This window comes from Achroia grisella, unplaced genomic scaffold (assembly GCF_030625045.1).
Source record: "Achroia grisella isolate CSIRO2021 unplaced genomic scaffold, CSIRO_AGI_Agris_v1 utg114, whole genome shotgun sequence".
Classification (NCBI taxonomy): Eukaryota; Metazoa; Arthropoda; class Insecta; order Lepidoptera; family Pyralidae; genus Achroia; species Achroia grisella.
The window spans coordinates 1,787,481-1,812,590 of NW_026712585.1; the positions used below are offsets into that span (position 1 = coordinate 1,787,481).

The 25,110-nt window shown below is 34.6% G+C and overlaps 1 protein-coding gene across 1 annotated transcript in view; it reads right to left on the reverse strand.

Annotated features, from left to right (window-relative positions):
- Positions 1–546: 546 nt before the first annotated feature.
- Positions 547–25,110, reverse strand: part of LOC131850786 (uncharacterized) — a 170,379-nt gene continuing 145,815 nt past the window's right edge. Inside the window, exons 3-16 of the mRNA XM_059201150.1 lie at positions 10,488–10,635; positions 9,830–9,897; positions 9,064–9,211; positions 8,510–8,622; positions 7,759–7,873; positions 7,174–7,301; positions 5,931–6,046; positions 5,380–5,489; positions 4,818–4,954; positions 3,883–3,981; positions 3,328–3,486; positions 2,668–2,796; positions 1,863–1,979; positions 547–871 (exon numbers count right to left, since the gene is read on the reverse strand). Of these exons, the coding sequence (XP_059057133.1) occupies positions 774–871; positions 1,863–1,979; positions 2,668–2,796; positions 3,328–3,486; positions 3,883–3,981; positions 4,818–4,954; positions 5,380–5,489; positions 5,931–6,046; positions 7,174–7,301; positions 7,759–7,873; positions 8,510–8,622; positions 9,064–9,211; positions 9,830–9,897; positions 10,488–10,635 (1,685 nt within the window). The 3' untranslated portion in view covers positions 547–773. The remainder of the gene's footprint in view (positions 872–1,862; positions 1,980–2,667; positions 2,797–3,327; positions 3,487–3,882; positions 3,982–4,817; positions 4,955–5,379; positions 5,490–5,930; positions 6,047–7,173; positions 7,302–7,758; positions 7,874–8,509; positions 8,623–9,063; positions 9,212–9,829; positions 9,898–10,487; positions 10,636–25,110) is intronic.

The window sequence follows — 25,110 nt, forward strand, 5'->3', positions numbered from 1 at the left end:
AAGCCAGGGAGAATACTCATAAAATTTGACTATTTCCATCAAGAAACAAAGTAGAAATCTGATAATAAAATTTATAGCCTTCATACTAAATTTATCACAGCATTTTATATGAAAACTTTAAAAATCAATTACAATTTCTCACTTAACCTTTTTTGGAAAAGTTGTTGAGTGTCATTCATCATGTCATTGGGAAATTTGGTTTGATTGGTTAATTATTTATGACTAACCCGTGTTTATTCGGCTTTAACAGTAGAGGATTACATAGATATTTTTAAAACTTAAACATTTTAAACACACAACACAAGAATAACTAAAGAATTGGATGTGCAACGTAAATTCAAAACTAGCTGAACTATACGACAGACATCCATATCCTTATTCATTAAAAAAAAGTCTAATAAATCTATTTCGTTATTGAACTAAATTGCTGTTTTGAATCAGTGACAAAACACTTCAACAGTAAAAACAGATTATACATAAGTGGGTTAATAATAATAATAATATATTTATTCATGATACACATTTACATTTAATTTACATTTAATATGTGTATAATTCTTGCTGTCTACGATTACGATTGATAATCATAACCAATTTCGTTCGCCTATTACACACAACAATAACAAAACTAACCTGCGTACAAATCAACTAAAATCACTAACAATTGACAATTTCAATCAACAATTGTTATTGTCAATCGTCATTCAATGACTGTGGTTTCCGGCCGCGCGGCGAAACCTCGTCCAAACCCGGCAGTAACATTAGCAGCGGTATCATCTGACGCAGGCGACGACGAGCGCGACAACTAGTGCGGCAGCCGGCGCCAGCCGCTGCGACAAGCTGTTGTATTTGCTGCTCTGCTCACATGTACCTGGAAAGGAAAAATATATTTAGTTTATTGCATATATTTGTTGTACTATTTCTACTTTATTCAAAGTAAGAACTTAAATATTTTACACTTTAAATAATTGAATAATTATTTTAACAAATGGCCTCAGGCCTTGTTCAATAAATTAGCATACTGCCTTATTTCGGAATAAATATTTGTATTCATGATTGTTAGATTGTTTCTATAATTTCACTGTCTAATATGCACATTGCCACTATAATACAAGTTATAAAGCAAGTTGTTTGGTGGCTGGAATAGGTGAGACTAATGTACCCCCCATTTATAATCAAAATGAGTGGCTCCACTCCTTTCAGCTCATAGCGCGATATTAGCTTTTAAATTTTACTATATTTTTACTGTGTTATATTATGCTGAATAAATAATAATAATTATTATAAATAGAGATAATCTTTATTCAAATAAACTTAATATAAGCATTTTTTAATATTCATATATATTTCCATTCTATCACTCATTTAGAACAAAGACTTATCACAAGAAGAATGATCCAAAAATTTCCGTGTAACCCTTTCAATTAATGTTTTGAGTAAAAACACATTAGCAAGGAATAGGTATGCGACAATCAACATAGAAACCACTATGCACTCATTCTTTGTGCAATTATGTAATATTTTCAGTCAAATATATGTTACAATAACCATTCGTTACTAATCTTTATATTGACTAGTAGTCGAAATTCGACGATAATACCGCTTTACTTCTGATGATCGTGACTTCGATTCGTCGCACGGTGGAAACATTTCTGTTAATGAGTATGTTTGTATCTATTGTAAATATAATAAAGTATATATAGTATATATTGTAAAAATAAAAGTATATATTCTAAAAAAACATTCAAGTATTTTATATCAGTTGTCTAGTACCCATAACACAAGCTCTGCCTATCTTGGGACTAGATGGCGCTGTGTAAATTGTTCAGGGTTATTTATTTATTATTGCGTGGTATAGTTACCGTTGATGGTGAGGTTGTAGGCCTTGTCGCCGTGTCGTCCGGGCACCACGCGCCGGTCGCACGACCGCGCCACCGCCGACAGCGACAGCAGCCCGCCGCCGCCGCCCGCCACAGACTCTGCAACCATCACCAATCACATCATCATCATCAGCACAAACTAGTCAATATAGGAGAGATGATAAAAACAAAGAGCAGATGAAATTTGGGGAAGTAAACACTGGAGTTGCTTACTACCCCGAATAATGTCAAATGTGTGAAATGACGGCAAATTTGTGTCTCAATTTAAATTTAGGGCTAATTCTCCAATGGTGGATATACCAACCGATTAAAATATACGTAGTAAATTGTGGTCATGTAAGCATAGCGTCCACCTCGACAGCGACAGTTGCCTCTACCTACTCACTTACTTTTTTTTATGAATGATACAGACGGGCCTGCACTAACGGTTTACGCTGGCGGGGCACCAGTGGTGGATGATAAGAGGAGCATGAGGTCAGGCCAGTTAGCCCATTATCATATATTCACTAGGTATTTATCACGATGGTTTCCAGAGGGGATCGCGTGGAGGTCAACCCGATATGGTACATTGCAAGCAATAGCGTCAACGGTCTTCATATACTACCAATACCATTTCCTTCACTTACTATTTAAGACTTTGACCAGATTAGAAAGAACCAGAGTTAGAGGTATTGCTAACATTATTGTATCATAATTTCACTGCTTCATGTCATGCTTCATACAGCAAGCTGCTTGGGAAGAGAAATAGGCGAGACATAAATGAGGAGAATGACACAAATCAAGTTACCGTTGAGTGCGGGTGGCGCGGAGGAGTACATGAAGCAGAAGGTCCTCGGGTGCGAGGAGGAGCGCGCGATGGGCGCCGCGATCAGGAACCCCACCTCGCCCTCCGACCAACTGCCGTAGCACGTGTACACTGCGACACAAACACACCTCACAACATCAGTTACATCCTTACTAATATTATAAATGTTTAAGTTACTCTGTTTATATGTATTACTAGCCGTGCCCGTGGTTTCACCCGCTTGAAATTTTAAGCCTATATGTTATGTGATGTATAAGCTATATTACTGTAAATTTCCATAAAAATCCATTCTGTAGTTTTTGCGTGGAAGAGTAACAGACATTCATCCATACTCACAAACTTTTGCATTTATAGAAGAAATATTATTAAGATTATAGTAAAGTATTATATATGTACACAAAAATTTTCACTTATTTCCAAACAACAGTAAAATTCATAAAATTAATACTAGATTTAAAAACAAACTTCCTGTTCCTTGGTTAAAACAAAACAAAACAACAATAAGATTTTGAAGAGGTTGAAAGGGGTTGAAAGGGGAGTATGAAAGATTGTATATAATAAACCTAGAAGCCTAAAACTTATTTTTAGGCTGTTGATTAAATATAAATAATCTGAGGAGGTTCAGTATTATATATTATGTACCGGTGGAGAGTCCGCAGGGCGACTTAAACTCGATGGTGTCCTGCGAGGTGCTGCAGCCGACGCTGGCGCTGTCGTACTCTCCCGGGGAGCACTCTCGCTTCTCTTCCTCACCGCCACCACCACTCGCGCCTGCACCCGAGCCCTCGGCCGACGAGTCGCCTGCAATATTAATTATTTTATTATGAATATTAATTATTCTATCGCCGCATTCTGAATGCCGATTCTGAACCAAGAAACTAAACGTATGTATTATTACTTCATTATTTGTAAGTTTATAACAAACCAATTAAAAACGGCAAGAAACTAAACACAGCTTATTATTGAGTCGAGAAGAGAGAGGAGGTTTATGAGTAAAATAAACAGTAAAGTCAGTAGATGAATTATATATATGTAGGACCCATGTATGTAAAAAGGCTAATTTAAAATCAGTTATACGTTTTAAATGAAATTGAGTAAATCTAAATGCGTGCATGCGGCCATTTAAATTAAAATATAAATTTAAATTGACGCAAGACAACTATAAAAAACAAAATGAAATCATCACAACAGACGGACCTATGGCGATTTGCTGGCGACGCCGGCGACGGTCGGCCAGCGAGCCGAGCACAGAGTATCGACCGAAGATCGGACACCGCATCGGTACCAGCGACGTTGCTATGGATAGAAAGACATAATAAACATTAATATCTGCTAGCAACTTAGTTTACACAGTAATAATATTCATAATTTAGAAATAGAAATAATCTTTACTCAAATAAACCGAATATAAGCATTTTTGAATAGTCACATTTTTTTATTCTAAAGCTCATTCGGAATGCAGACTCATCACAAGAAGAATGAGCAAGAAACTTGTGTGTTGCTCTTTTAAATAAATATTATTTTAATTAGATTTACATTAACATGGATTAGGCATGCGACAATCAACATAGAAACCGCTACGTACTGAATCTCTGTTCAATCAGATAACATTGCTATGAATTTTAAGTTAGATATTTTCTAGAAAAACATTATTATCATTTATAAATTCTTCAATTTTATACTAAGCTTTTTTACAAAGAAAATATTTTATAAGACGTATAAATCTTTTTTCTGGCAAATTGAGTACATACTCTGGCAGTTTATATCTGGCAATACTTCATTAATAACTGGTTCTCTATACAAACATGTATAGTATATAAGAAAACTGGAAGGGGGTCCTAAATTTCGTGATGTAACATATCAGAATCTAATATATCTATTAAAATACCAAATTTGAACCATCATTTATTATTATTAACGGGTAATCAGTTCCAAAGAGGGTATTCACAATTGTGAATATTATGACAAGGACGAGGTTACGGGGGTCAAAAATTAAGAAATTTGTTTGATGTCATATAAGGGGGAGGATGAGTCTCACAAATATGACAAACTAAGACGAGGGGAAAGTGGTCAAAAATCAAGAAAATCCTTTGCCGTAATTAATGTACGGCACACCTTAGTGGTATACTCACTGATGAGTGTGATGTACGGCAACTGGTGGGTGGCGGCGCACGCGTCCTGAGCCACCTCCGTGAGCTCGGAGCCGGCCTGCAGCTCCAGCACGTTGCCTTCGCGACGGTAGAACTTCAGACACGCGTGCCCCGACTCACTGTAACGGGCAAACAAATAAAATTATTTCATAGTGAAATAGATAGATATAAGTTTTATTCAAATAAACTTAATATAATTAATAATATAATAGATTATTTAGTCCTAGTAATGTTGTAAAGATATAAATACAATATTGCAATGTATCTGACGGCCCGGTGGTCTAGTTTAGCACACTACTTTACTTTCGATGGTCCAGGGTTTGGTTCCTCGCACGACATAAACATTTATATTCATGAGTATGATTATTTGTAGCGGTCTGGGTGTTTTCTAGGTATAATATGTATGTATTTAAGAAAAAAAAAAAAATGTATTTGTAACAGTTATCTGGTACCCATAATACAAGCTTTAGCTAGCTTAACTTGGGTCTAAATGGCGCTGTATGAATTGTGCTGAGATACTATTATTATACTTTACGTCACGTACCATCCCATGGTGACGTGAGCGATGAGGGTGATATGTTTCTTGTCCTTGTGTTCGAGGATCGAGTGGCACACCAGCCGTTTCTCGTCGATGGATCCATCTGCGTTCATTATCTGGAAACCACATTAATAAATATTATTATAGACAAATTCTCATCACACTTATTTTTAAACATTCACATTCTTAATATAGCCTTAATGAGAATAATTCTAGGGCAAATCAGAAAACTGTTTAACTATATAAATAATAAGTTCTCCTCTTTTATACGTATATATATTTTTTATAAACTTAGATTATGTAAAAATCGCTGCTCCGCGCGATTTCATTAAAAATAAAAATTAAGATCCACACTCTTGACGGTGGAGCTCTTGCCACATTCCAAGATCTTCCATCGTGCTCTTTAAATGTTGACAACACCCCGTTGTGTTTAATTTGCTTGTATAACTGTGCCTTGTTCAATAAGCAACATTTGTAACAGTTTATTTTTTGAAACAAATAAAAATTATTATTATAATTTTAAATACAGTTACTAGATATAATAGTAGTTGCTATACCTTGAGCGTGGCGTTCTTGGTGGTAAAACGGTACTGGTGGGTACGATCCAAACTGTACCACTTGTGGTGGTCCACAATCCAACTCGGGAAATGGCAGCGGTTGTGTTCGTCATCGCCTGAGAAACGAGTACAAATTAAAAATAAACACAAGTATTAGAAACTAGTTGCGACCGCGGTTTCACTCGCATGAAATTTATAGCCTGTGTTATTGTAATATAGCTATGTTACTGTGAGGTTTTATTTCAAGTGACTTATTATTTAATTCTGAAGCGGAATAGAATTCGCAGCGTCAGCTAGTACCTAATATATAAAAATAACTAATGCTGTTGGCCGTAGTTGGCTTTTACAACTTCACCGGACAAAAATGAGATCAGTGCAGAAATCACTCCATAGGCGCGGAAGGACTGAGTCCGGGGTGTAATAGAAATAATCGGCAACGTACTGGGGGGAGGGGGACAGCTAGTACTGTGGACTGATAAACCCATTGCTATGTCAGGCAAGGCAGCAATGTACTATGTCAGGTTGACCTTCACGGGGTTCCCCCTGGAAACCATCGTGATAAATTCCTGGTGAAATTGCTAACTGACCTTTTTTTTTATAACACAGGGGACAAACGAGCATGCGGCTCACCTGATGGTAAGTGATTACCGCCGCCCATGAGCACCCGCAACACCAGGGGAATTGCAAGTACGTTGTCGGCCTTTTAAAAAGGAATAAGCTCTTTTCTTGAAGGTTTCAATATCGTATCGGTTCGGAAATACCATTGCTGGAAGGTGATTCCACAATGTAGTTGTGCGGGGCAAAAAGTTTCTAGAAAACCGTACTGTGGAAGACCGTCATTCATCCAGATGATCAGGATGGTATTTCAGTTTCTGGCGGGTGGTACGGTGTCGAAACTCAGCAGCTGGTATTAATCCGAACAATTCCTCAGAACACTCCCCGTGATATATGCGGTAGAAAATGCACAGAGATGCAATATCTCGCCGCAAAGCCAATGGGTCGAGTCTGTCACATAGACGTTGATTACCAATGATTCTGGCTGCTCGGTTCTGAATGCGGTCAAATGGAAGTAGCTGGTATTGTGGTGCTCCCGCCCAGAGATGAGAACAGTATTCCATATGCGGCCGGATCTGCGCCTGACCTAATGTCATCTTATCACTCTCCACTGGTGCCTCCCCCGCGTAAACCGTCACACACACAGGTGCCATTCCATTATCATACATAAAAAAAATGGGTTACGTACTGTTGGTGAGCTTCATGGTGCGACTGCCGTCTGTAGCTGAGGACAGTCCGTTGCAAGTGGCGTCCCCCGACTGGGCGACGTAGTACGTCATACCCTTGTCGCTGTGCTGCCCTTGGTAAACGAAACATCTGCAATGTACAAAATTAAAAGTTAAGCATTTCTGTAGTGACCCTATTGTTACCAATATACCATGTCGGTCGACCTCCACACAGTTCTCCGCGGATTTCAAACTCTCCTTCGAAATTTACTTAAAAAAGATGTTAAAATTGTCTCTCATACAACTCTAATAATTATTATCATCATTTAGGCCTCGGTGGTATAGCGGTTTATAGCATACCGCCTTACTTCCGATGGTCGCAGATTCTTCGCACGGCACAAACATTTGTAATAATGAGTATGATTGTTTGTATCAGTTATATAGTACTCATAACAAGCTTTAGCTAGCTTAACTTGGATCTAGATGACGCTGTGTGAATTGTCCAGAGATTATTATTCTCTCTTTTTCACAGCGAAGCCATTTGTATTATCATTATCTTATTTATATGTGTACTTTGTTTATAATATATATAAAATAGATCACAATACCTGTAGGTATCTTCGTCTGAGACGATAGAATTTCTACGCTGCACCTGGGAGATCTGCCCCACCAGGTACCTGATGGATCCCTCCTTCCATGTGGCCAGGCACACCAGCTCCTCGACTGTAATACATTAAGAGTAACGTTAATTACATTAAAACAATTAGAATATTAAACGGCCTCGGTTATATAGCTCGAGCAGTTGTGATACAGCACTTCCTATAGTCGCGGGTTCAATTCTTAGCGCGACAAAAACATTTATAATCATGAGAATGATTGTTTGTATTGCTTTGGGTGTTTTCTTTATACATTACATATACAATATATATATATAAATATAATATTTAATTCAGATGTTTAGTATACATAGTGCAAGTTATACTCAGTTTGGAACTAAATGGTGTTGTGAGAATTGTTCTAGATTATTAATATTGTATCACGGCCTATAATCATATACTTGAACAATAGAAATAATAATCATATGTGAACCGGATCAACATAAAATGTTCTGCGCATTTGTTTATTATTTCGCCCCCAAAGGAGCAATACCCTAAGACTACCATAAACAAAAGTTAATCGGGAGATAATAGTCGTGTTCTTTATAATGTATGGGAATTCCTTATTCAAGTTTTGTTTAAGTTTATTCCCATATTTTTTAACACTGTCTCTACCATCCATTCATTTTAGTTCAGATATTAGCTACATCAGTTGACGAGAACTGAAAAGAAACTCAACTGGCATGGTTTATATTATACGTACCATTGCTCTCGGTGCCGGGCACGTCCGGGCAGGCCATGTACCGGAGTAGCAGTCGAGAGTCGTCCGTGCAGGACTCCGCGCGGGATGGCGGGTTGGTGCAGTCACCTGAACCTCTGCAATGTACATCATCCATCATCAGATTTGTATCACACATTGATTTTTGTTCTACTCTAGACTTATTTTATTTATAGCCTCGATGGTGTAATGGTTTAGCACAGCGCTTTAGTTCGATTCCCCGCATAGTACATACATTTGTATTAATGAGTATGATTGTTTGTATCGGTCTGGGTGTTTTTTATGTATATAAGTCTAAGTATTTACATCAGTTGTTTAATAGCCTAACACAAGCTCTGCTTACCTTGGGAATAAATGGCGTAGAGTAAATTATCCAGGGATATTATTATTATTATTTATATAACTTTACATGCATACATACAGAAAAACTTATATACTTTTTGTTTCATTACTGCCTCATTAATGTTCTAAATGATTAAATGCATTTTTTGTTAAACCACAAACACAACAACGTAGAGTACACAATGGAATGCACTTACCGGTTGTATGTGAAAGTAAATGGCGCCGGATGGAAGGGACACTGCTGAGGGACCGGCCGGGGCTCCTTACGGAACATGGAGTAGAGAGGAGCGTCTCCTGTGATCAACTCGCATATAGAAGACAGCGAATCCTTCGGTGAACAGTATGCTGTAAAACGCAAGAGAATATTTGTCATTATTTTGAGCTGGCAGTATATTTTTTTCGTTTCGAGTATCCATTTCTTCTTTTACGCTGTATTTCCTATACTCTTCTCGCTAAGGAGAAGAGAACATACTGTTTAAAAAAAAATATTCATATATGTTGACGTCATAAAGGTATTATGTATATTGTTAACAGAATTATAATAATTATAAGTCATAATTGATGAGAGCAGATCTCATAATTCAGTAACTAAGACCTTGTCTTTGACGGACGTCGTGTCCGTACACTCTGTACCAAGTCATCTGCGTGGCCACACTCTCACCTATATCTGCGGTCAAGTAGCTTGCTTTTAATTTCTATTTAGGTTTTAACGATTTGTCAATAAAATACCAGGATACGGAGGTATGTCTTCAGGAATCGCAACGCATGCGCTAATACCGCTAGATACTCGATACCACTGGAATCACGAGACTATGTATATCTGTGGTACTGTATATATATATATAAGGTGGTCTATTTTTGTTTCCATATAAAAAGCTTTCTTCACATACAATCGCACATAAAAAACGTGCTTATTTGAATCTACCAATAAAAAAAACATAACACTTAATGCAATACACTTACTTTCTTTATATTGTAGCACATATTTATGTTTTTCATTTATCACCATACACCTGTAACAGTCGTCGCTCCTGAAATTAATACGGATGATATATTAAAAAATCCCATTGCTTTCTCAGGAATGCTTATAAAATTAATTAAATTACCTATTTGTTTATTTGTCATTCCAATTACATAAAAAAACTTATGGCTCAAGCTATTAACGCTGCGAAGCTATTGTACCGCGATGGTTATCACGTCACCACTGTAGCTTCATGTATGATGTGATGAGGTAGTTAGGTAGTGAGTATACATACTAGTGAAATAATTGTACATTAGTAAGTTTATTATATAGTGTTACATGGTTTATTAGTAACAAGTATATTCGACGCGGAGTCGTAACATGGACTAACTTTACATTTAACTTAAATCTATATTTACTGGAGAGGTACTAATAGAAGACTCTCGAGTGTTGACAGAAATATTACAAGTGTAGGTACTCTATAATAACGAATGGATTTAGGACATGTAATCACTACGAACGAAGGAGTTTTTGTAAAAACCCAAGGGAATTTGAGACAAGGCTACCCTTATCATCTATTATTGTGGGATATTGCGTAGTGACTCCGCGGAAACCCGTGAATAGGTATCTTGTAATATTGTAATAGAGCTGGTTACGAACCTGTCGTAGAGCAGAAACTTGTCGTACGACTCTGTCTCTGAGCATTCACCCTTCGACTGTATGTGGGTCGAGTTGATGGCGATAAGGCCGGGATTGCCCGACAGGAACCAGCTACCGGTCCAACCCTCTGGGAAGGTGCAGCCGCCACCTGAAACAGAAATAAAATTTTAAACATTTCAAACGCAATGATATACTCGTATAATTTATTTGCTAAACATATTGTAAATAACCTCAAAAAGATCAACAAAACATAATAATTTGCAAAATCACAACATTACTATATTTGAATTAAAAAGAAATATATATTTATTCATTTATGTATGTATATAACTATATTATATATGTATTTATTTCGATAATTTAACATCCCCTCCAGAGGAACACATTATACAATTAAAACTTTGGCCGTATCAAATCGCGGCTGAAGTACTACATAATATATTTATAATACAAAAAAAAAAATGGGATAATAAAAACAGTAGAGAGACAAATAAATTTAATAAAAAAAAAAAAAAACGCAATGATATTGCGGTTCATTTTATCAATCAATCAATGGTCAGCCCTTCAATACTTAATACTGAGAAATCCGTTAGTTTATGACCTATTTTTATTTATTTATTGTTGTGTACACAGAATTGCATATAAGGCGGACTTAATGCCTGATGGCAATCTCTATTTAAACAGATATAATAAGGCGCAATTCAATAACAGATGTTAAGATAGAAATACAAAAAATAAATACAATATCTATCTGGCTTGTACCTAATCTGTTGATGAAGGGTTAAGGGGGATTGTTAATACTATGTTGTAATAATTTCATTGCCAGCAATGTACCATTTCAGGTTAACATACACGCGGGTCCCTCTGGCTAATTTACCTCACGCTTATCAAATGGATCATGTTGTCCGATATAAATTAGTTATTATTATTATGTTTCTGTTCTATTCTATTTCTTTATCTTGTTTAAAAGAACGGCTCTTAGCCAAATGTGGGGAGCTATGTGAAAATGTCATATTATGGAAGTCAGAAAATTTCTTGTAATGAGACAGGTAGTGTACCGGTGAAATAATTGTACTATTTATTGTACATTAGTAAGTTTATTAGATAGTGTGATACATGGCTTATTAGTAACGCATACATTCGACGCGGAATCGTAACGTGGACTCACTTTACATTTAACTTAAATCTATGTCATCTGGAGAAGTACTAATGAAAGGGTCTCGAGTGTTGACAGAAATATTACAAGTGTAGGTATTATTATTCTCTTGACGCTATTTTATAACCACTGTTTCCATAACCGATAGAATAAAACTTCACAATTTATTGTCAATTTTGCCACATAGGTTGTATAAACAAAATCAGATTTCAATCTTACGGTGACATATATAATTTACGTTGGTATCTACTATAAAACCCACTTTTCCGTGAATATGCCGTAATGAAAAATCCTGACCAATGCACAGAAGGAAATAAAAAATATAATAAAAGCGCCATCAAAAATTATTATGACAGAGGAACGATAAACCGGACATCGGACAATACAGCTCATAAAAACACCATTAGTGCAGTCAGGAACAATAGTTTTATTGCGTGATAACTTCCTATTGATTTCGTCACAGGCGCAGACCTAGTTCCAGATAATGGGGAAGTAACTGTACAAATGTAGTCCAAATAGCGTTATTCGTGTAGGTCTACAATGGACACTTATGATAAGTTAAATCTAATTTCTTTTTCTTCTCGATTGTTAGTTATAATATAATTCAAGATGTGAGTGGATGAAGCTCCCAGTCTTACAGTTTAGTTTATTATCGGCATTTACACCACTAGAGATGTAGTTAGAATTTCAGTAGAAATATAAATAACGTACCATGTTTTTACCGTGCATAACATGAACTCACGATCTTTAAGGTTGGTTGTCGGGTAATAAACTACTGGGCCACAACGACGATTACTATAAGGGATCAAAGTTTACACAAATAAAGCCATATTTACAAGGGGTGAATACACTTTGGTGTAAATGTATATGTAAATGTATAATAGCATTAAAATATTTTTAAATATTTTAATGCTACCAAGATGCCTCTTTTATTACATAGTTAAATACGAAGTAATTTGATTCAAGTCGCTTCTGCTGTCTGATCTCTTAAACTACGCAGCTACATTTTAATGCAGTTTTAAACAAAAGATAGAGAGATTCAAAAGGAAGGTTTATATGTATAAGACATATATTATAGTAAAGACTAAGCCGAGAAATTCAAAGATTTGCAAAGAAGAATGCATCCGTATGAAGCCAGGACGTGTCGCTAGTATTACGGTAACCCAGAAATTACATTATTATGGTAATATTTATAACTAACCTGTAGCAGGGAATATAAAGGACTTGTTAGCACTTTATAAAAAGTGGATAGACATATATACTGAAATCTATGTCTATGTTTATCGCCTATTACATAATACTGGTCTCCTTCTCCAAATGGTCTTTGTCTAGTTCAGACTCGCAGCTGGAGCACTGCAGTTAGATTAGGTAACGCAATTGGTATTGTGAAGGCTGAAACTACGATCGGTCCCCTTTTTTCTGCTCTTTCAAGTAGGTCTCGTTATTCGATGGTTGATTTTACGATTCATAAATCATAACAAAGGGACGTAATTAACAATACATTAAGAAATGCACTTTATTTTGCGACCTAACACCGCTTTCTGCGGCTATAATAATAAACTAGCTGTTCCTGCGACTTCGTCCACGTGGAATTTAACTTTATTTTATTAAAATAAAAGAATTTTACTAAAATAAAAGTAGCCAAAGTTATTCCTTATTACATCAGCTACCTGCCAAAAAAAATTCCGTCAAAATAGGTCCAGCCATTTCAGAGATTAGCCGGACAAACAGACAGACAGACAAGAATAGTAAAAAATGTAATTTTGGTGTATATACCGTATTTATATTCATATGTATGTGGTAAACAAAACGTTTATTATTCATATTATAAACAGATACTCCAATTATATTTATATGTATAGATTTCCTCAAAAAAGAGAATGCGAGACGGCAACTTGCTCCCATGACAATATTACATATTTCATTAATGGTTATTAACATAACAGTTATTTAATCTACAAATTTAAGTATCCAATTGATAAAGATCTCTATATTCCACGCAACTTTATACAATGAAGAGGTCAAGCAGTATCTTATCAATCGCTTAAATTTATATTACTACATATATCATTAACTAGTAGATAAATTATGGCTTGTTAATTTTAATAACATGTTAATATTACGAATACAACGCAGTTGTTAATGAATTAGAAGTATAATCCGCTATCGCTTGTAACTTGTGCGTGACAAGTTATCAACACCGACCACTGCTATTGTGTTCAGCGGTGGCTTTGTTTTAACCCGGGAGCAACCAGGTGTTCGACGTTTGCGTACACTTTTGTTTTAGTTCCGTACATAGTGAATGAGACTTAGCGGTTTCAGTGAGTCTGTTGCTTACAATTGGTAGTCATTGCCAACAGCAGCTGTACTTATATTGAATTACATTTTTTCTACAAATGGTATACAGGATGCTAACAAATTATCTGCATTCCCTTATTATTAAGGTATTAAATGTACACTGACCTGAATAACGATAATGATGGAAATATATTTTCCTAATGTCATTAATCTTCTCAAACAAAAAAATCCTTTAAAAGACCTGCAAATATTACTATGCATATTATGCAGTGTAGAAAATTGGGTATAAAATATTATTTTATTAATTTTATTTTTATCTTTTTATTATTTTTTATTTTTTTATTTTATTAATAATCTTTTAATTTCATTTAATTAATTAACATGAAATTTATTTATCTTTGTGTTCATAATTAAAAATTGTATATATGTATAATAAGTAAAATTAATTAGTACAGTTTAACAATTTAAACTACATTTTCTGTGTCACGGTAGTGTTGTAGGGAATGAGGGCTGCTTATCCTAAAATACAGGATTTTTCCTATTTAGGGATAAATGTAACACTGTCTTGTACAATAAATAAATAAATAAAAATACACTGTCTTCTATATATATATATATATATAATAAATAAATATAGAAGACAGTAAAGACGGTAGGTAAACTGTCGTCCTAGTATAGATTAAGCAATAACTTTTGTTTAGCAGTGTCAGCCCCGGTTCCCTTGGTATAAAATGTAAATATTGAGCACTTAATTACAAATATTCAGCTTTTAAACAAACATATTATAAATAAATATGGTCACATCCATCAACAATCTAAAGTTAAGCTGTATCATATAATATTTTTTTGTTACCGTCATAGAACTTTCTCTTGAGACATTATTTTTTCAATCTTATTATTGCTTTCTAGACTTAAAATTTCTTTAACAATCAAAGTAAAATATCCGCAAACTTTTTGTAAACAATACCTTGGGATACTGAGTACATGCCACATCTATGTTACGTGGTACAATCATAAGAAGACGGAACCTAGCGAATTATTCGCAACTGTTCACAGTGCGAGCGCATTCGATATTATCATTTCTGTCAGCCATCCATCCGTCCATTGTTCAACTTGCCGTGAAATCAAAAATTACTGTCGAGTGGCGACCCCTCAAGATATATGCTTCAATGAATTGGACGAGTATCATCACGCCTGTTGCACAATGTAGTAGGCAGAACTAATGGCGCCATTTATATATGGACTGTGTTACAGTGGCACGTTTCCTATTCGTCCGAGTTGAACAATATTCTTAACATATTAAATCTATATACATCATTCTTTACAAATTGTTGATCCAGAAAAACTTCGAGACTGCTTAACCAATTTTTATAAAATTTAAATCATTGTATGTAATGTCATGTTGGTTTTAGGATAAGATAATTATTACCGCTACAAGTCTTAGTGACCCTTGACATTTGTTTATGTAGAACAAAGGGTTGTAATTTATTTATGAGTACTATAAGTATTAAGTAGATGAAAGAAGAAATATGCATAAATGGAGAGTAAGTTCAGATATATCAGTCGATAGCGACCAGTGGAAGAAGACGACGTAAGTACTACTGAACCATCCTCGAATAATAGAATAAAAGCAAAGCATTGAAGATGATTAATATTAAATACTGCGAATAAACATCTTATCACTACGACTGATTTAATCTTATTGTGTTTTTATATTTGAGCCTAAATAAATTAGTGCTGGTTGGTAGTTTGCATTCACACGTTTCGACTTATAAAATTTAAAAGAGCAACACACAAGTTTCTTGCTTATACTTCTTGTGATGAGACAGCTTTCCGAATAAGCGGTAGATTTAAAAATAATGTTGACTATTCAAAAGTGCCTAAATAAAGTTTATTTGAATAAATGATTTTCTATTCTATACAACCAACGTAGTAGGTAAAACAAACTTTAGAATGGTAAACAAGCTATACATGAACAGCATTACGGATGTTATCATATGGCACTGGTGATACCACTCATGCGTTTGCCTTTCAGAGCATAAAGATATCAAGTAATTTCTAGTATTCATATAAAAGAAAGTACATAACATACATATAAATAAATCCTACCTAAAGTACCTATTGTATTATGTGCATTAAACTTATATAAATAAAAAGTTCTGTTGAAAAAGTATCTAAAAGTGAAATCCGTATCAAAATCCGGTGTGTTGTTTAGAAGTAAACGAATCAACAGACAGACACTAAGTACTATAGAGATATCATAAACTTTTATTAACAACCATGATATAGAAAGTTTTCGGCTGAATGTTTATTTGAGTACTGAACTTTACATTACATTTTAGCCAATCCCATACTGATATTTAAAATCCCTCTCTGTATCTAGTGGAGTAGTGTATAAAATATAATACAAAATATTTTTATCTATGTCTAATGTGATCTGTTCCAGTTTTATTTGGGTATCTGACTCGTTGTCTCCAGACTGAGGAAAGATGTCCCTCGCTTATGCAACTATAATTTGTTCTCCCAATTTTACAAGAATAAAAACGTCTCGATTTCGCTATGCGTGAATATTAATTTTAACCCGAATGCGGATGGGGAAAGGAGATTGTTAATAAGGTGGATTAATATCTCCATTGCTAGCAATGTATCATGTCAGGTTGACCTCCACGCTGTTCCCCTGGAAACCATCATGTTAAATTTCTGGTGAATTTACCACGATGGGCTAATTGAGCGGATCTCACACTCATTTTATCATCCTCCAGTGGTGCTCCGCTGGCGTATACCGTTAGAGCAGGCGAGTGCACCATTCCATTATCATCTTAAAAAAACAACAACTGCGGATTTATTTATCCATTAGAATACTTATGCTCAGTTTCATATGAATCAATTATGTATTTATACAATATTAGTATAGTAACAATTTCTTGCCACGTACTAAAACAATAAAACATCAATTATTACAAGAACGTTTCATTAATTATTAAATTAATTTATATCAACCCCTTGCAAAATGGCTGCCAAGTGGCACTCGGCAGGTGATTAAACGGAATTGAATAAAATTCCCAACAATTAGTTCTTGAGATATCGCCCCCGCGTAAACAATTTGTCGGAGACAGACGGACAGGCAATCGAGTTATGAATTTAAATATTTCGCCGGCCTATTAATTTTAAATTGTTGAAAACTGTGATGTTAACTTTTGCATACTGAATGACGGTTCAGCAGGAATACTTTCAACAACGACGCATAATAAGAAATAATCTACACTCGCGAGCAACCAAATCGACTCAAGCGCTACCTCTACATTCAAAAATTGTTCTAAATAAAAGGATACAACATTTAAATAAAAATAATATGTCGTTTGAAAGCTTAAAACCTAAGCTTTAAAAAACACATCAACACTATAAAATAAAACAAGTACCAACATGACTTGGACATGTATTTCATGGACGTACAGAATAAATTGGACAAACGCAACCATATCCATGAAAGAAGAAAATAACGTAATAGTCTAGTTTTCCGTTCAACGAACACCATTGAATATTTACATTAATAACTCGACTGATGAGCTCAATTCAGCGCGTCGTTTTATTTTTCTACGAGTGTGGATTTAATCTTAGCACAAAACAGATATATGCACCATATTTACGAAGATATACCTATGTTTGCATTAGATTGGGTGCCCTGTTTACAAAAATTATAAACTCATTTAGAAAAAAATGCAAGGCGACGAATCTATTACGACAACAACCTATAATATATGTATTATACAACCGTATGGTTTTGAACTTATTCAGAATAAATTATTAAAAAAAAATACACCATATATCATAATTGGTTGAGACGTTAAGGCGCCAAAAGCGATAAGGAAACAAATAAACAACCCTGTTTTCATTAAACTTCAACAAGTTACAGAGATGGACTAAGGATTTGAACACATATTATTGAGGAAAATCCCCTACCTTCGACAGTCCAATATCATCATCTACTTTACCCATTGGGAAATATATCGCCCCTATCTCCAGCAGTCCAGTATCATCTGCATCTTCTTTAACCCATTCGTTTGTGATCGGCGTAATATGTTTTAGTCTTCCATTCATCTCTATTCGCAGTCATCTCTTTATTTACTCCCTTTTTTTCCATATCATATTTCACACTGTCCATCGATCTCTTTTTCGGCTTTCCTCTGTACCTTATAACCATCCACATTCATATACAAATAGATTGATAAGAATTTTTATTTGTATTTTAGTAGATAGACATAGATATTTAATTACAAGTAGTATAAATTACAGAATATTTAAACCAATACAATACAATATGAGTAAACCTGCATCCTGCTACAACAATACATAACAGCTCATAGCTTAGTGTGGAGAATCGCTCAAGCAGAAGAACACTAATTTCTAACTATGTCTACGAGGGTGAATGTTCTATTAAAAAATAATTTTTATCTTACTAATATTATGAAAGCGAAACTTGTTATGTTTGTGACTATGGATGGATTGATGTATGGATGTTTGTTACTCTTTTACGCAAAAACTACTGAACGGATTTAGTTGAAACTTTACAGTAATATAGCTTATATATCACAATAACACTAGCCTACGTGTTATTGTGTTTTTTTTTTTTAATTTAAAAATATATTATATACCATAAATTGGGCGAAATACATTGATATATGTCAACTAAGTTTCACGCAGATGAAGTTGTACAGGTCAGCTAGTAATAATATATTTCATCAGTCCGGTAATAAACATGTAATTAACGTAAAAATGATTGCCTAACTAGGAAAACACAACAAAATAGAAGTGCCCTGTTTACCATACCAGGGTTGGCTGTAAAAATAGCTTGTTTACTTGCCTGCGAGCAACGGATTATTCGTGCAAATATTGTACGTACCGAAGTCGTTACGCAACTAGTAGAATAAACAATGTACCAACTAAATTATTTTCAGGACGAGGGATTACGCGGTCTGAGAAGTTATAGAGTGGTTCTGGTGCGGACTAGGGATGTATAGCGAGTTGAAATCGATGGATTATGAAGTTCGCAGGAACGTGGTTTTATTCACTGACTAACGAACTCATCTCGACCTCGTACGGGCGCAAATAATTGTAATATTCTTTGATTTTATTTTTTTACAGCGCATATCACTCGTTTGATAAGTAAAAGAAATAAAAAAAAAATAGGAAATTTTTCAAATTTTGTAATAGAAACTATGACGATTTATACTATAGTTTAATTTCTTTTTGTAAAAAGCTAGCTTGCTTATTGGTAAGTGGTTTTGCAAAGCTGAACAGGAAATACCACCACACATCCTACGTTGTTGACAATAGCCCAAAACTCTTAATAAAAAGAAGTGATAACCTTCAACGAATATATTGTGACGCTCGAGGTATCATCAGGAAATTATGGATAATCATTATGATAAATGATCAACATTAGCTCTAATTAGCGGATATATCGCCCATTCACCACACATACATATACTAAAAAAACATTAATAAACTGCTGCTATTTTAGTTCAGAAACATAATGGACTTTCAATTATTTTTAGTAACCGATTGATTTAGATTCGGAATCAACACCACCGGTGTCAATAAGTCGAGAAAGCAAAGTTAAACTAAGCCACGACGTATATTTGTAACTATCTGAATTTCCGTGCAACTTCACCTGCATTACATAAATAAGAAAAAGAGAGCGAAGAATGAAAGTGAGGTGCTATAAAAGGATCAAATTTTCCCAATTTTTGGATAATTTTGCATTGATGCTCCACTCCTAATAGTGACATAGTGTCCAGTGCGCGTAACCTTTCTCTTTAAGTAAATATTCTGTCAATACCAAGTTGTCCGCAAAACATTGCTAATAGTGATAGGACCGTCGTCTGTAAAGTATTTCTAATGTACTTTTATTGTTTTTTAATCTGTACGCAATAAAGAGTTATCTATATATTAATACGTGAAGCAAAAACTTTGTATCCCTCTTTACGAAAATGCCGCAAGCAGAGGAGTATGTAACGCATACTTATAGGTTATATAAAGAAGAAGTGCAGAATGCTTATATTTTATTACATTGTGCAGAATAAATACATTTAATAAATAAAAAAACATTACATACACAACCAAGTATTTGACACACATGCATAGAAGTATAATCTTTGACAATAGAACCTTAATAATGTCAAACTTATAATTTAAATTAATTATGTCGAACTTCAACCTTTGGCCGACAAATAGTTATTATTATTATATCCTATAGGCTTCCTCAATAAATGATCTTTCCAACACATTTTAAATATTTCTTGATTCCAAAATATTTCTTCAATTGGAACCAATAGTTCCTGAGATTAACAAGTTCAATCACACAAACATTTCAGCTTTACAATATTACTAAGCTATTAGTCTCATAGGATCCTCCCACCGTTTCCGTCACGCCGTCATCCCACCCGATGCGACGATCTCAAACGAAGCACTTGTATTATTGTGTTTGACAACCGCAATTGTATAATGTGTTCTGTCTGTACGTCTGTGTCTATTACTCCTTGACAGACCCTCCTGCTAATACAGTGTGTAACATTCGTGGGAAATTGCATCTGTATTAGCAAGCTATGTGGGTGACGGGAGTGGTTTCTCAACATTTTGCCTCTTGTACAGGAAGAGCAGTTTAAGACTTTGTTAGGTATGATACTAGGGGCTGTATTTATATTCAGGTTTGTTGTATATTTACTAGCTGACCCGCGCAACTTCGTCTGCGTTTCATTTCCCCAACTTTTGCAATATTTTTCATTTCAGCCCCGCTCCTATTGGTCGTAGCGTAATGTTATACAGCTTAAAGCTTTCCTCGACAAATGGACTATCCAACACAAAAAAGCTTTTCAATTAGAACCAATAGTTCCTGAGATTAGCGCGTTCCAACAAACAAACTTTAGCTTTATAATATTATATATATATATATAATAATATATATATTATATAGTATAGATCATTTATAAGTAAATTGCTAAAATATAAAGTTATATAGAATAATATAAAACAATTAAGAATTAGGAGCCATTTTTGTTAGTCTTTTATTTTCCCGCGCAAACGTAATGCGCCACAGATACACAATATTGCACGGCGCGCAGCCGCAGTAGGATGACGAGCGCGCGTCAAAGTTGTATGCGCCATGTTAATACTACTACGAGTATTAACAACTTCTATCGCTATAATAATATAAATAAATCATATTTCTTTTTGTAAGTCATATAACAAACAAGCCCAATTTAAATGGAAAGTGGCAACTTCGTCTATATGCATACATAGATATACTTGTAGAATGCATATACTTTTTCTATACATGCATACGAACATGTAACAACATTTATTTGAAAAGAATACGATCTGAGTTTCTCGTCAGTTCTCATCTCGAAATCATTTCGAACTGACGGTAGATTTGACATTTCATAAGAGTCAGTAATAGATCTACTTTATGTAGGTCTATTACAGAAATAAACCTACATAAGGTAGGTAAAGATATTTTGAATTTGAATTGAATTTGAAACCACAAAATAATTTCAATTTTTTTTTAGAGTATAATTAATTATAGACAAACCCAAATAAAGGTATTCAAGTCTGTAGTGTAGTCTTCAGTTAATTCTTTTTGAAAATGTAAATATGATTTTTTTTCTTAACGAATCTTTGTGTCCGCAACAAAGATAAAAATAAATTAATCGGAATGAATCCGGTTATCCAATATAAATATACAAAATGTAGACATATCAATTGTTCAATCCACCAAGACGTTAATAATGCTTTTGTCTACCCAATATGACATTACAGTCATGAAGTTATATTTTTATCCTTTAATTATTATTACTTACTAACTTTATTTCATTTCTATCTCGCTGTAGCCGCTTGTACTCGTTGAAAAGAGCGATCGTGTGAAGCTCGGGCTTATTGTTGATCGCACCTTAATTAGTTCTGTCATCCGTCCGTATTTCCCTGGATTTATTACGACAAAATGTTTGAAGGACATCCGGGGGACGTTCCGTGGCAGGTTCCCGGGTCCAAGTTAAACACAGTTTTGAAGGCCAATTTATACAAACAATAGAACTGTTTAAGAGGGCACGTAACGTAAGCCTGACAATCTGTTTACCCGCCAGATTTCAAACGTGATGACTGATAGCCTCTAATGCGGCAACTTTCTTTTACTCATACTTATTATGTTCTTATTGATGACGTTTTTTTATGTTGGACAAAATTTCTTTCTTAATTGAAAGAAAACAACAACCGAATCGACTTCAATCTTAGTAAAATTAGTAAGATTTCCTTATATTACTAATTGTACTCCGATTGAAGAATAAAGTAAACCTTAAGAATAAGAATTGAATATAAAAAGAATTATCACAAGTAGCTAAGTAAGTTATGTACTATTAAAAATAAATAACTTCAATTTTTAGAAAATATTGTTCAACATACGTGGAAAGTTTGAATAAAAATAATAAGAGATCATCATTTTCGTAAAAAGAATCATTAGAGATAAGTATTATACTCCAAAAAACAAACTCCAGTCTAGGACTTACTAAAAAGTAATTGACAAAGATATCACACAAAAAAACAAACATGCTGTCGATAGATAAAAAATAAATATTTCAAAATCAACAGCAATATGTAGTACAGAAAAAAACCGACTCGTTTAAAATTTGTTAGGTTTGAAGGTTTCATGTTTCATCATTAACTTTTGCAATATTACTACAGTAAAGTTATTTGTACTTAAAAACAAACAAAATAGATTTCATTCTCTTAACTAGATCTATTATTTATTATGAATATTAATTTTAAATTTAGAAACACTGATTACAGGCAGGGAAACATAAACAATGATTTGTAATATTAAAAAAAATGTTAATCGCCCATTGCAACCCCAATCGGCGGTTGTTATAGAGATTGTCACGTGACAGCTCGTAATTTACTCCCAAGCCATTCCGCGATATTACACAACGGCTACCCACAACTACACTCACTAAACCCCAATTTATATTCAGGGGGTGTGCGACAAAGTCGACAAATAAAAATAAATATACCCTCGATAGGTGTATATTATTTAAATATAAATTAATATTCCGTAATTGTCTTGAGGTGGCCGGGCCGGGGACACGGCCGCGCACCTGTCTCATTGGTATGTACGCGGACTCCATCGTCTTGATAATATTGAATACGAACTTTGTAATGTGTCTATGCAAATACAGAGGCGGTAAACCTTATGTCCTTACTTTCTTACTAATATTATAAATGCAAAAGCCACTCTGTGTGTCTGTTTGTCGTGCGTTCACGCCAAAACTAGTGAACCGATTGAAATGAAATTTGCATCACATAGCCTGAGAAAGGATATAGGTTACTGTTTAATTGAAAAGGATAGTAAGGGCTTAAAGGGGATATGTAAGTTGCATGGCAGTATTGTCATTTTTAAAGCTAGAATCTTTAAAATTATTTTTTAGGCTCTTGTTTGACATAAATAAATATGACATTCAAAGTTTTTAAAAAATATCCATAATGAACTAGTGAACGTTTGTTTGGAAATTCGTCATTTTTGAAGGTAGAATGAAGTACAACCACTAATTTTAAAGTACAACCACAAAAAAGAACCCCTTTAACCTATCTCCAACTTTTCGAAATGCATCTGTCCCGGTTTCTGACCATCTCGATCTTCTAGGTTTAACAATATCATCCAACCTAAATTTCGGGGCATATATTGAATCTAGAGCTAAAACGGCATCAAAAAAACTGGGCGTCCTCGCAAGGGTTAGGAGATACTTCACGCCTGGACAACTTTTAAGGCTATACCAAGCACAGGTCCGATCTTGCATGGAGTATTGTTCCCACTTATGGGATGGATCCGCTCAGTACCAACTTGACGCTCTAGACTCAATCGACAGACGAGCAAGGAGACTTATCGGGGACGAATCACTTGTAGCTAAGAGGCTTCAAAGTCTTAATCACCGACGTAAAGTAGCTTGTCTATCGGTGTTCTATAGGCTCCATTTTGGCGAATGTGCTCAAGAACTGCACAACCTCATTCCTCCAGCACCGTTCCATCAACGTACAACAAGACGTAGAGAGCGGCTCCACCCCTACACTATTGACATCCCAGCTGCTCGAACTAACCGTTTTGCATCATCTTTCCTTATGCGAGCAGCTAAGGAGTGGAACTCTCTACCAGCGTCTATTTTTCCTGCCTCTTACAACATTGGGTCTTTTAAGTCAAGAGTGAATAGGTATTATTTGAGCTTGCGTGTAACAGCTTAGACCACATCATCACTTAACATCAGGTGAGATTGCGGTCAAACGCGCTCAAATTATGATATAAAAAAAAAAAAAAATTTGTAATTTCTATTTCGCATTTCAGTCTTCAGTCTTTTTTATAATGAAATAAACATCTTTCTGCTATTTTCACACGATTTCACAAATAAATAAGCACCAATTCTTCAGATTTTTCCTGGTTGTAATGCTATAGAACAAGTAATTCTAAGTGGTATATGATAATTATTTTGCAACATATAGAATGTAAGTACTATGGTGTTTAGGTTCATAATTATGTTTTGTAGAATAACAGTGTAGTAGTTTAAAAAGTGAAAATTAAAAGCAAGTATCAAGTCAGTTATATCGGTGTACAGTGCTCAGGTGCGCTATAAAGACGTTTTTCTTGTCTCGGGTCGCGGTTGCACCGTTGTGCCACTGCTTTAGTGTTGGCACATAACAATAAAATATATCGATAAAATTATTACATGTATGTAACATTAAATAGTCTTGCAGTAACTAGATTTTTAGTGTTACGTTTTATCATTTATACGATATTAAAATATTCATGTATTCTTAGTGGGTTTTTATTCGTAAGAAATGAAAATGAGAAGAAGTACCAGACAATCACGTTTGATTTAGGATACGTTTTAATTACAATACAAGACAGGAGTAATTACAATACAAAAATAATTGGGACAATGTATAATAGTATCATACTATATACTTATTTCTAATTTCTACGCCATGGTAGTTATTACAGTATATTTTTTACACTACAAAAACTTGACTCCAATTTAAAATCTCCGAGTTGTATCAATAGAGCTAACTGATATATCTTAATCTCGTGAATATTTTTAAGGCTATTATTTTTTACTAGCTTGCCCGCGCAACTTT